Raw genomic sequence first — 14360 nt, forward strand, 5'->3', positions numbered from 1 at the left:
AATATCCATTTAATGGCATAATTGGTGTTAATCTCTTGCCGAACAAGCTCTCTGGCAGTGGAAATGAACTACTACATGTGGAGTCCCAAAAATGTCAAAGTTAAATTAAAACATTTTTGTTTTAGTTTCTCTTTTGGTATTTTTTCATGCTTAATCCAATCATTCTTGTCCTCTCTTATTTCTGTTTCTGTACCTGATTTGACAACGCATTCACTCAGTTTAATTTACACTTCCTTCTCAGTACTTGAGCTGCTAATTGCTCAATTTTACAATCTGATTGTTTAAGGAGACACACAGTCAGCCTGTTCGCTCAGGTCCCGGATGCCTGATTTCCCTCACTGTGGCATTACCAGCTTCTACTCTAAGTGGCTTGCCATGCAAAGAAAAATAAAAACCTAAACATGCAATTACAAGTCTAACTAATGGCAGAACTCATCAGATGCCCTGCTGCACTAAACTAGGCCCATTGTTAACTGTTCCTTTACCAATATACCATTCTCACCCAATAGCCTAGATGGGCATCCTGCTGTGCTAAGTGTGACGTTAGTGTACCTTTAAGAGACTTTTTTTCTCAATCATGTTTTCTGCAGTTGTAACTAGGCCTTTTTTGGCTTCAGTTTTTTTTTTCAAAAATATACTTTATTCATTAAAAAAACTCAAATAAACCATTGCAAAACAACATATCCAATAATTACAAACAGTGCAAAAAAAAGTCATTTTTACAACACTATACGATGCTTATTTCCACAACATTACATTCATTACATTTCAAAACTTAAAACTATATACATATCAGAGTTTACTGTGTGCTGTTATTTTTCAGTTTAGCACACAGTTACGCAGGCCGAGGGTATTCTGCAGTTACCGGGCCTTCAGTCTGCCTCGGTTGAAAGGCTTTACACGGTGGCCTTTCCCCATTGTGCCTTTGCGGCGGCTGCCCCAAGCTTGAGCGCGTCCCTCAGCACGTAGTCCTGGACCTTGGCTTCAGTTGTTAACTATATTCTTAAATAAACTTTGTTTGATAAAAGCTCCCTCATGGGTCATTTGAATCATACCCGAGGTGAAACCTATTATGCTTATCCTAGCCAAATTCAAGATGCCAAAATTTATGATCCAAGCGGGCTCCATAAAACACTTTGGAGTTTCTGACCTGAACCATAACATAAGAAATGAATTAAAGGATACTCTGGATAGCCTAATAATTTGCACTGTTTTGAAATTTGTGACATATGCCCCTAATCATGTGAGAAAAAAGGAACCATTCAAGAAAACAGGCCCTAATGTACATTCCAGCACCTTTGTACAGCAATCTTTAAAGGAACTGTCCTGCCAAGATCAAGACAACAAGTAAAAAGAACCTAATATATTTTAAATGCTTTACTCAATTTCCTGTATTTACTTCTTATCTAATGCCTTTCACACCTAGTAATGACTTTTAATCTATAAAAGTAAGAGTGTTTAGCTTTTAATCCTTCCAACGTGATGTGGGATTATTGCATTGCCCTGATCCACATCTACAGACCTGTCTTTATTTAAATTGTATACTTATTTTTAACTTCACTGGGGCTGCAGGTTCCTTGCAGCCAAGTGTTTTTTTATGCCAAGCTAAATATCAGGTTGATAACCTTCACCTTGGTTTGGAAAGGCACAATAGAAGGCAGCAATGGATTCAAAAGGCATTCTACATTGAATACTTTATTTTGTAAAAAGTAGAATATTTGTGCAATTTACAAAATGAAAGATATTAAGGCAGGAAGAACTCTTTTGAGGTAGCTCTAGTTTAGCTATCTCAAGGAAATACAATGATAGCGCTGTGATTTGTTGCCATGATGTGGAGATGCCGGCGTTGGACTGGGGTGGGCACAGTAAGAAGTCTCACAACACCAGGTTAAAGTCCAACAGGTTTATTTGGAATCACAAGCTTTCAGAACGCCGCTCCTTTACCAGGTGACTCACCTGATGAAGGAGCTGCGTTCTGAAAGCTCGTGATTCCAAATAAACCTGTTGGACTTTAACCTGGTGTTGTGAGACTTCTTATATGATTTGTTGACTTATCTTTTAAAATGGTATCTGATTCTCATGGAAAGATTTTTAAAAAACTTGTGCTTTGACATTTCCCAGGGTTCAGCGTAATCTCTGAAGCGAATGTTGTAACTTTGCGAAATTGCCAAATTGAATCATTTTATATAACTATTAAGGGCAACATTAGCTTCATCAAACATTCAAATTTTCATTTAATTGAATTTAGAATTTAGATAGCTTTGCATTATTAAACTTAATTATGAATTGCACCATAAAAAACTTCAAAGTTAAAAGAAACGCAACTTTTTCTTATTCTCCCAATCAATTCCGTAGGCTTTCCCTGCTGGATTGCTCACAGGAAAAAAAACTCTTGTCAATGAATCTCTGCTTCTTTCCCATACTTCGCATGACTTGTTCTCCCTTTGGCACTTTCCATTTACTCTGGGCTATTATTGTTCTTTTTTGACATTTTCCCAAACCCTCTCCTCTCCACTTTTGAATGCTTCTGCTCACACATGTTTCTCTTGCCTTTTTATGATGTAGATTCCCGCAGGTAAATGGGATGTCGCACAGAATGAATTGAACTAGAGGGTGGGGAAAGGCTGTTGGAGAGACGATGCTATGTGATTGTTTGGGATAACGTGGAGTTAACAAGCAGGCTAGGAAGAGCAGGAGGAAGTAAGGGTTCAAGGGAATCAGCAGAGTGGCCGTAGCCTAGGAGAATGTCTAGACCTGATTGGATAAATGGGAGCCCAGGATACTGCTCCTCTGGGACATTTTAGCTGCAAACAAACAAACACATAGAATAATAACATCAAAAGGGACCCCTAAACTTGAGTAATCCTTGAAAAGGGGTACTCTGTCCAATGAATGAGGCATATACCAGCAGCTAAATAGTCTATAAATTAATGTGGTTTAAATTAATTTTCTTTTTTTTAAAACATAAAAGTGGAAACAGAAACTTCTATGTGAAAAGTAAAATATTTCACAAAAATGTACTATACACAAGGCAATCTCCTGTGATAATCGCCACAGGAAGTCAAGGTCAAACTAGTCTTCAGATGAAGAGTTAAACAACAGACAGTTATAGACAATGGCATGTAGCTGCCATTTTAATGCCATACATTCCAGCTTTAATTTCACTGTCAATTCCTAATTACAATGGATGCTGCGTACTCAATTTGTCACACTATGATCTTTTCTCGCGTAGTAGTTTATAAGACCATAAGCCCGTAAGATGTAAGGACAGAAGTAGGCCATTCAGCCCATCGAGTCTGCTCTGCCATTCAACGAGATCATGGCTGATCTGATATAATCCCCAACTCCACTTTCCCACCTTATCCCCATAGCCCTCGATTCCCTTACTGATTAAAAATCTGCCGATCTCAGCCTTTGAACATACTAAATGACCCAGCCTCCACAGCTCTGTGGTAAAGAAATTCACAGATTCTCGACCCTCTGAGACAGAAAATTCCTCATCTCTTGTTTTAATTGGGCGACCCCTTATCCTGAAATTATGCCCTCTGGTCCTAGACTCTCCCACAAGAGGAAACATCCTCTCAGCATCTACCCTGTCAAGCCACCAGAGAATCCTCTATGTCTCAAAAGGTTGCCTCTCATTCTTCTAACCCCATTGAGTACAAGTCCAACCTACTTAACCTCTCCTCTTAAGAAAGTCCCTCCACACCCGGGATCAACCGAGTGTACCTTTTCTGGACTGCCTCTAATGCCAGTATATCTTTCCTTAGACAAAGGGACCAAAACTGTTCACGGTACTCCAGGTGTGGTCTAACTAGTGCCTTGTATCGTTTTAGCAAGACTTCCCTATTTTTATACTCCATTCCCTTTGAAATAAAGGCCAACATTCCATTTGCCTTCCCTATAACCTGCTGAACTTGCATGCTAGCTTTTTGTGATTTATACACAAGGACCCTCAAATCCCTCTGTACTGCAGTTTTCTGCAGTCTTTCTCCATTTAAATAATACCCAACTGCTTTATTACTCCTACCAAAGTGCATAGCTTCACATTTCCAACATTATATTCCAGCTGTCAAGCTTTTGCCACTCTCCTAACCTTATGTCCCTCTGTAGACTCTGTACCATCCTCCCCATTTGCCTTTCCACCTATTTTTGTATCATATGCAAACTTGGCAATAGATTCACTTCCCTTGTCCAAGTCATTAATATATATTGTAAATAATTGTGATCCCTGCAGCACTCTACTAATTACAGGTTGCCATTCTGAAAATGCACCTCTTATTCCAACTCTCTGTCTTGTGTCAGTTAGCCAATCCTCTATCCATGCTAATAAACAACCCCAAAGCCATGGGCTCTTATCTTATTACATAGCCCTTTGTGCGGTACCTTATCAAACACTTTTTAGAAATCCAAGTACATTAATTACATCTACTGATTCCCCTTTATCTATCCTGCTCGTTACCACCTCAAAGAATTCTAATAAATTTGTTGGGCATGATTTTACCTTCATGAAATCATGCTGACTCTGCTTGATTGTATTATGTATTTCTAAATGCTCTGCTATCACATCCTTTGTAATGGACTCTTTAATATTTTCCCAATGAAAAATATTAGTTAACTGGCTTTATTGTCCCGCTCTTTTTTTGGAAAACTGCCACTGCAACATCTTTTATCAATCAGCTGCGGCTTTTCCAGAATTTAAGGATTCTTGGAAGATTACTGCCAGTGCACCCGTTATTTTTGTAGCTACTTCCTTTAATATCCTGGGATGCAATCCATCAGGTCCAGGGATTTAATCCATTCGTTTCCTAGTACTTTTTCTCTAGTGATAGTTGTTATATTTATTCCCCCTCCCCGCCCGTCACTTCTGCCCATTGATTTAATATTGTCTCCCACTGATGCAAAGTATTCCATTTCCTAATTCCCCAGTCTTATTCTCTCACTTTGGCCTCTCTCTTCCTTTTTATATATTTAAAGAAGATATTGATGTCCGTATTTATATTACTTGCTGGTTGGTCACCTTTTGTTGGTTTTTAAAACTTTCCCAATTCTTTGGCTTACCACTAATCTTTGCCACATTATACGTTTTTTTCTTTCAGTTTAATACTATCCTTAACCTTCCATGGTTAACCATCCCCTTCCTAGAATCCTTCTCGTCACTGGGATATATATTTGCTGTTAGTCATGAACTATTTTCAGAAACATCTGCCATTAATTATCCTTATTTAATTGTAGCACAGTTGTTTCAGACTCAAGTTTCTGAATCCGAAACGGAATGCTACATTCTACCATACATGGTCACTGCTTCCTTGGGGAATCGTTTACTCTGAGACTGTTTATTAAACCTGTCTCATCACACATTACCAAATCCAAAATAGCCAGATTCCTGGTTGGATCCAAAGCATATTGTTCTAAGAAACTGTCCTGAATACACTCTATAAATTCTTCCTCATGGCTACCTTTGCCAATTTGATTTCCCCAATCTACATGAAGATTAAAGTCACCCATGATTAGAGTACTGCTTTTTCACATGCCCTTATTATCACCTGATTTATTCTCTGTCCTACAACATAGTTACTGGTAGGGGACCTAGTGTCTTCTTCCCCTTGTTATTTTCTGACCTCCACCCATATGAATTCTACATCTTCCGATTGAAGATCATTTCTGGCTATCATACTTATTCCAGCTCGTAGATCCTGGATTCCATCCATAGATTATAACCTTGGAGGCTCTGCAGTTTAATTTAGTGCCTAGCTCCAAAAATTGTCTATGCAGAAACTCTTTCATCATTCTACCTATGTCACTGTTACCTACATAGACCATAAAAATGGAATTCTTCCCCTCCCGTTGCAAACTAAACGAGGAAAACTGACAGCATGTGCAAAGGGACAACTGCATGTACAAAATGGAACTTCCAATATAGTATATCCAATATTCCGAGGCATTGCATACAATGAATCAAGACTATATGTAGTCTTCAGGTAAAGAGGGGAAAGGGTGCAAGAAATATTGAACCAAGGGATACAGAAGTAATTGAAAATCTCCTTTTACAATTGTGAATTCTTTCCTTATTTTCACATTTCTACTCAAACATCCTGTGTTCATATTTATAATTTGTATAAGAGTCTGTAATAAATCTGGCCCTACAAGTATAACATAGGAAAAGGTTGGCAGGAACTGCATGCAGATGCAAGATTTGTATTATAAATTAATGTATTATGCCACCTGGATAGCATTGCCGCACCATTTTCAAATCAAGCCAATAATATTTGATGAAAGCACATAAATTACTCCAAAATCAGACTGTGCCAACAAAAACATTCCACATAATGATTTATGAACTGTCCAAGATTCAAGTACAATTATGCCTTTCTTGTCCGAGTGGTTACAATAAATGATGTACAAGATCATTTTTCTATGTACTCTATCTCCTGTTTATTATTGGCAGTAAAAACCTCAAACAAGTTAGAGCTCAAACTGTGGGCCCTTCATGAAGGATCTTGCTCTTCTGATTGGAAAAAAGCACCAAGAACTGCACACTGCACCTATTCTTTTTGGAGATAGACTAAAACTGAATAAATTAGTAATATACCCTGCTCCAGACAAATTTACGTTCCCTCAGGGCCTGACAAGGATAATGTGTCTGGAGGATGAGGATTAATATTTGCAGTGAACGAATGAAGACAAACTTATGAGGTGAACTTTCTTCTTTTATTTAAGCATCCTTTGCATATATCGAGGTAGTACAATTTAGGAGGGGAGATCTCTACAGAGAAGCCAATAACAACATTTGCCATGAAAGAACTCTCCGGTTTGTGTAGTGAACCAAACCTTTACAATAACCATTCATGTATGGGGTAGAAACTGATCTATTCACTCGCTCTCCAGGTTGAAAATGGAAGTAATTTTGGTGGTTGATCAGTAGTCGCATTTCAAACACCACCATATTAGTGCCGCTGGATTTGCAAGCATAAATTATCTTGCTTGATGCTTGTAAACACAAGAAGTAGGAGTAGACCATATGGCCTGTTGAGCCTGCTCAGCCATTCAATAGGTGGGAGTTCAGGTGTTTCTAATGTGTTGATGCAGACTCAATGGGCCGAAGGGCTTCATCTGTGCGGTATGATTCTATGAATATGATCATGGCTGACCTTGGGCTTCAATTCCACTTTCCTGCTCATTCCCCATATTCCTTGATTCCCTGAGGCACCAAAAACTATGGAGATCCACAATCTTCTGGGCAGAGAATTCCAAAATAAATCACAATCCTTTGAGTGAAGTAATTTCCCCTCATATCAGTCCCAAATGATCAACCCCTTAGACTGAGACTATGCCCCCACATTTTACACTTCTTGATCAGCAGAAGCAATCTCAGTGTCTACCCTATCAAGCCCCCTTGAACGTTCCAGTGAGATTCCCTCTGATTCTTATAAACTCCAGAGAAAAAAAACCCAATTTGCTCAGCCTCCCATCATCAGAAAACTCCCTCATTCGAGGGACTCATTTAGTGAATATTTGCTGTACTGCCTCCTCCAATGCAAGCATATATTTTCTTAAATGTGGAGACTACAACTGCACATAGTACTTCAGACGTGGCTCACTAAAACTCAGTTCAACTGCAGTAAGACTTCTTTACTCGATATGTCAATTAGAGGGCTAACACCTGATGAAGGATCCCTCTGTAAAATTAGCTCATGATAAATGCACCAAATGCCAGGACTACCCTCTTCAGAATCTTACAATGGTTACTGTGGCTGTCAACAAATTGCACATTACTTTCATTTTTTAAAGAAATTTCCGGTGCTCCCTCACCCCACAGCTATTTTATGACTTCCACATCCTTCCATCCCACTGTTGTTGGTTTCAAATTCTCCTCCTAAGCTTATCTTTGAGACAAAGAGCTAATATTTGGCATTTGTAATGCAGGAGTTGCCTGCGAAAATTCTACAGATGGCAACAGTTCATGTATAAAAGAAGATTTCAGCTTGGCCTTTGGCCTCTCAGTTGAGGCGCACATTGCTTGTGCAATGCGTGTCTGATTCCAAACGCTGGGATAGGCAAATTTCTAACCATGCGTGTAAAAATTACTCCATGTGGCAGCCTAAAATAATTGCTCGAGAGATATTCAGAAACAGACATGGAATGGATGGAATAACCTGATCCTTGAATAAACCTAATGAATAAGGCCAGTGCAGTCAGGGGACAAGTAGCAGAATGGATAGCTTAGCTGACTGCGAGATAAAGAGCAGAGGGTAGGAGTAAAGGCTAGTTACTTAGCGTGACAGAAGGTGAAAGGTAGAGTCCCCAAGGAGAAGTAGTGGATTACTGCTGTTCACCGTTTATATAAGACTCTGAAATTTAAAAAACCCACAATGTCTATACTTGCAGATGACACGAAATTGGGATGAATCAATATTGTGGTCAACTTCAATAAATTACAACACAACATTAATAAATTAGTAGAATGAGTATATAACTGGCAAATGAATTTCTACATAGAAAAGTGTGCGATGCTACATTTTGGTAAGAAAAATAAAGGCAGTCAAAAAATCTCGGAAAAAAAGAATTTAAATACGGTGGAAAAACAAAGGGAACTGTAAGTACAAATACACAAATCACTAAAAGTATAAATACAGGGAAGTTCATAAAAAAGAAATCAAGCGCCGGATTGATTTCTAGACGGACAGAATTGGAAAGTACAGGAGTTGCGCTGAACTATTACCGGCCCTAGTTAGATCACATTGGGAATACTGCTTAAATGATTTGCTATTCAATCATTGGTAATAAGTTTGCTTTGAAAACAAACAACCATTATAATTTCTGCAACTGTTTTGTACAAGAGACATCATCATTTATAGTTGTATAAGGATCAACTTAATGATGTTGGTGATTCACTTTTATTTACTTTGGAATCATTATTCTTCAATTCAATAAGATCACAGCTGATCTGATTGTGGCCTTGACTCCACTTTCTTGTATGCCCCATAACCCTTCATTATACTTACGAATCAAAATTCTGTCTAATTCAGTCTTGAATATATTCAATGACACATCCAAAGGTCAACAATCCTCAGAGAAGAAATGCCTCCTCATCTCCCATCTTAAATGGGAGGCCCGTTATTTTGAAACTGTGCCCCAGTTCTAGATTCCCCCCCAAGGAGGGAAACATCCACTTTGTAAATATCCTGTCAATCCTTCTCAGAATCTTATATGTTTCAATAAAATCACCTCTCATTTTCTAAACTCCCAATGTGTATAGGCACAACATGCTCAATTTTCCTCATAAGACAATTCCTTAAACCTATGAATCAGCTGAGTGAACCTTTTGCTGAACTGCATCCCAATCCCTCCTTGAATAAGGAAACTAAATCTGCACACAGTACTCTAGGTGTAGTCTCATCAAGGCCATGTTCAATTATAGCAAAATTTCCCTATTAGTATATTCCATCCCCTTTGCAATAAATGCCAATAGTCCATTTGCCTGTCTAATTACTTGTTGTGCAGGGACACCCTGATCCCTCTGTATTAAGGCCTTCTGTAGTCTCTCTCCAGTTAAATAATGTTCTGCTTTTCTGTTCTTCCATCCAAAATGGACAAGCTCATACTTTCCCATATTATACTCCATCTGCCAAATTTCTGATCACTCACTTAACCTATCTATATTTGTTTAGGTTTGATGAGAAATCGAAGGTGTCTTACTGCCTTATTGTACTTAAGGGCAATAAGGGATGGGCAACAAATACTGGGCTGGCCAGTGATGTCCACATCCTATGAAAAAAAAATTTTTAAACTTGTTTTCCTACAAATAATTATTATCAGCAACAAATGTCAGTCCCTTTATCCAAATGACTTCATTGGCCGCCCCTTGTAGCATCTCATCCCTCCACTCATAATTGTTCCTCAAGACTCTTTGTATCCTCCTCCTCAATCCCCAAAGCATATCCACCAACTACAAGGCACAATTTAAGCGTGTGAGGGAATTCTCTTCACTTGACTGGATGAGTGCAGCTCCAACAACACTCAAGAAACTGAACACCATCCAGTACAAACAAGTCTGCTTGATTGGTATCCCAACCACCACCTTAAACATTCATTCCCTTCACCAACACATAAAGGCAGCAATGTGTACCATATACAAGATGTACTGCAGAACTCACCAAAGCTCCTCAACATTCCTTTCAAAAATGGTAAAAAAATTGCAGCATGCTGCTGTGCAGAGGGACCTGGGTGTCCTTGTGCAGGAATCTCAAGGAGTTGGTTTGCAGGTGCAGCAGGTAATTAAGAAGGAATTTTGTCCTTCATTGCTAGAGGGATGGAGTTTAAAAACAGCAAGGTTATGTTGCAGCTGTATAAGGTGCTGGTGAGGCCACACCTGGAGATACTATGCATAGTTTTGGTCTCCTTACTTGAGAAACAATATACTGGCACTGGAGAGGGTGCAGAGGAGATTCACTGAGTTGATTCCAGAGTTGAGAGGGTTGGCTTATGAGGATAGACTGAGTAGACTGGGGCTATACTCATTGGAATTCAGAAGAATGAGGGGAGATCTTATAGAAACATATAAGATTATGAAGGGAATAGTTAAGATAGAAGCAGGGAAGTTGTTTCCACTGGCAGGTGAAACTAGAACTAGGGAGCATAGCCTCAAAATAAGGGGAAGCAGATTTAGGACTGAGTTGAGGAGGAACTTCTTCACACAAAGGGTTGTAAATCTGTGGAATTCCCTGCCCAGTGAAGCAGTGAGGCTACCCCATTGAATGTTTTTAAGGCAAGGATAGATAAATTTTTGAACAGTAAAGGAATTAAAGGTTATGGTGAGCGGGCGGGTAAGTGAAGCTGAGTCCACAAAAATATCAGCCATGATCTTATTGAATGGCGGAGCAGGCTCGAGGGGCCAGATGGCCTACTCCTGTTCCTAGTTCTTATGTTAAACCTGCGATGTCGACCACCTAGAAGGGCAAAGGCAGCAGATGTATGGGAACACCACCTCCAAGCCACACACCATCATAACTAGGGACAAATTGCTGTTCCTTCACTGTGTAAAAATCTTATAATTCCCTTCATAACAGCACTGAGGGTGCATCTATACCATCAAGGATGTCAGTAGCTCAAGAAGGTGGTTTACCACCTTATTGTCCTTAACTTAAGGCAATAAAGGATGGGCAACAAATATCATCCTTGCCAGTGATGTCCACATTCTGTGAAAGAATTTTTTAAAACTTGCTCTCCTACATATAATTGTATCATCAACAAATGTCGGTCCCTTCATCCAAGTAAACAATATAGATTGTAAGCAGTTGAGGCTTCAGCATTGATCGCTGGGTGCTTCACTAATAATTGTTCGTCAACATGATCCATGAGCCCAATTCTCTGCTTCTTGTTAGCTAGATAATTCTCTACTCATGCTGATATATCACCCCCAACACTATATGCTCTTACCTTGTGCAGCAAACTTTTATGTGGCACCTCACTGAATTCCTTTTCGAAATCTAAATACATTACATCTACTAATACCCCATTTATTCATTCTACTTGTTATATCCCCAAAGTAATCAAATAATTTTAAAAATATGATTCCTCTTCCATAAAACTATACTGACTGTCTAATTATATAATGATTTTCTAAATGTCCTGCTACTTCCTCCTTAACAATGGATTCTAGCATTTTCCCTATGACATGAGGCTAAGTGATCTAGTTTCCAACTTTCATTGCCCTTTCTTTCCTGAATCATGTTGTTACATTTGTACTTTTCCAGTCAGCTGAGATGTTTGCAGGATCTAGGGAATTTTTGAAGATTACAACCAATGTATCCATTATCTCTGCAGCCTTTTCTTTCAGGATCCTAGACTGTAGGCTATCAGGCCCAGGGGACCTGTCAACCTTTTGACCCACTTGTTTTCTTAATACATTTTTCTGTAATGATCGTGATTGTTTTAAGTTCCTCTCTCCCTTTTGCCCCTTGATTTTCTACTTCTCTCTGGATGCCTTATGTATTTTACTGTGAGCACCAAGTCTACTAACTCCTAGTTCCGTTTTAACTTTATCCTTTGCTATTTTAAGACCATTCACATGTTACAGATATAAGGTTATGAGATTGTTACAGTTCAGGACTGTCTCTTTATAAGGTAAAACAGAAGAATGAAGGGATCATGTGACCCGTTCTGAATTTTGTCTGACAACAACCTTGGTAGTTCAAGATTAAAAGGGAGGGCCCGGTTCTTTTACTGGAAGGAAGGTGCAAGATCTTCATACTTGTAAACAATAGCCCAAGAAGCTGTGCTGATGGTAGATAAACTTGTCTCCAAGTCACAGGGAGGTGTTAGGAATGTCAGATTTTGTAAACAGTTATACATTAAACTGCCAGTTTTATTCCAAGTTAGAGTTGGGGGTCTAGAGAATAACTAATTAGCCCATGTGATTCATGTTGCCATGACAATCGGCTTTGAGAGGGGAAGAATCCATAGGAAACCATTGTAAGTAGGTATTTCCTGAAAATATAACTGAACATCAGAGTAGCAGCAGTGTGCAAGGATCCCACAGCTAGAGAGAGAGAGGGGGGATGAGTATGAGCGTATGCAAAGGGAAGGAGAGGCAGCAAGTCTTGAGTGTTCACCACACATAATGTAGGTGGGTGCTTGCACTTGGATTCAGCAGATGAAGGTCATGATGGTTTAAATTAAGATGGAAGATTTGCCTAGAGGGAGGGATCTCTAGGATAATTCATACCATGAAAGTCAGTTCAGGGATTAGAAATTATCCAGCTGGAAAATGGAAAGGAGCTAAACAACACTTTGGATTTCTTCTAGGAGTATGTCTACTTAAGGAACCAAGTAAAGTATAACTATGGAAGATTTTCAGTTGTTTGACATGTTAAATGGGAGATCGTTTCTGTAGTTTCGAGCATAAGTTGCCTACTGAAATAGTGTTTGGTCAATATTGCTCTAATTTTGTGTGGTACAATTTAAAACTTGGAATCTCATTGTGAGAGCTTTTTAGCTATTTGTATTTGGAAGTTCATATTTCTTTCTAAACGTTATCAGTTTCTACCGTGATCGTAACACATGTAGGTTCACTATTCTTTCTTCCAACACACTACATGTTATATTTATCCCTATTAAAACTATTTGTCATCGTTTCACCCACTTATACACTTTGTACTACTCAACTAATCTATTTCAAGTGCTTTTAGTTAACAAAATAAATATGCCAGTCATTTTTCCTGAACTCACCGTGCAACTACCAGGAACTGATCTATCTGTCGATCATTCAATGGGTTGTCAGGATCCCAAACCTTAACTTCCATCTTCGATTGATCTCTGGTATCTGATTCACCTACCAAGAATAACAAAGTACAATGAACACATCTTACTTCACATATGGAGCATTATACATAAACAGCCGCGGGTATTGTTTCAAGGACAATTACAGTTCCTTCCCAAATTGGAAAATGCATAGGGACATTAACAAATTCAAAACTATGGTACATAAATTGTGATGGAAGATTGAACGGGTGATTTTTTTTTTGATACAGTCACAAAGGTCTTTTCCAATCCTATTTGTTTTGAGAGAAATCAAGAACTGAGTTGATTCTTCTGTTATTCATGACTAGCCAAGAAGCATTGATGTGGTCCACAACAGAAACTTACATTATTCAAGTGAATTAAAGTGACAGCATAGATAAAATTTTGCTAGATTTTGAGTGTATGATTTTAAGAAGGCAGAAGTGCCGAGTAGTTGATCCATTTCTGTCTCCTCCCAAGGTCCCGACCATCAGAAAAAAGTCTTGAGTCAACTTGATTCACTTCATGTGATACCAATAATGCTGGATATTGCAAAAGGTTATTGGTCTTTATAGCATTCCAGCTGCAGCACTTCAGACTTGTGCTCCGGAACTAGCCACAACCCTAGGTAAGCTGTTCTAGTACAGCTAGAACATATATTCCCCGATGAGATGAAAAACTGTCCAAATATTTCCCACCCACAAAAAGCAAGATAAATCCATTCTGGCCAATTACCTATCAAACAGTGTCCTTCCAATTATCAGCAAAGTAATTAAATATGTCATCAACAGAGCTATCAAGCAGCACTTACTGATAATCCGTTCACTAATGCTCAGTTTGGGCTCCAACAGACCTCATTACAGCTTGGGTAAAATCGTTGAATTCCAAAGTTGATGCAAGATTGACTGCCTTTGACATTAATGCAGCATTTGACCGAGTGCAGCACCAAGAAGCCCTACAAAACTCGTCAATGGGAATTAGGAGGAACACTCTAAACTGGTTGGAGTCATAATTAGCACAATGGAAGATGGTTGTAGCTGTTGGAGGACAATCATCTCAGTCCCAGGGCATCACTGCAG

The 14360-nt window shown here is 38.9% G+C and overlaps 1 protein-coding gene across 3 annotated transcripts in view; it reads right to left on the bottom strand.

Moving 5' to 3' along the window:
- mta3 (metastasis associated 1 family, member 3) overlaps window positions 1-14360 on the bottom strand; it is a 233063-nt gene that overhangs the window by 108923 nt on the left and 109780 nt on the right. For all 3 annotated transcript variants that reach the window (XM_078229698.1, XM_078229697.1, XM_078229699.1), the window contains exon 7: window positions 13231-13333. In XM_078229698.1, the coding sequence (XP_078085824.1) occupies window positions 13231-13333 (103 nt within the window). The remainder of the gene's footprint in view (window positions 1-13230; window positions 13334-14360) is intronic.

The sequence above is a fragment of the Mustelus asterias genome, chromosome 15, assembly GCF_964213995.1.
Source record: "Mustelus asterias chromosome 15, sMusAst1.hap1.1, whole genome shotgun sequence".
NCBI classification, from domain to species: Eukaryota; Metazoa; Chordata; class Chondrichthyes; order Carcharhiniformes; family Triakidae; genus Mustelus; species Mustelus asterias.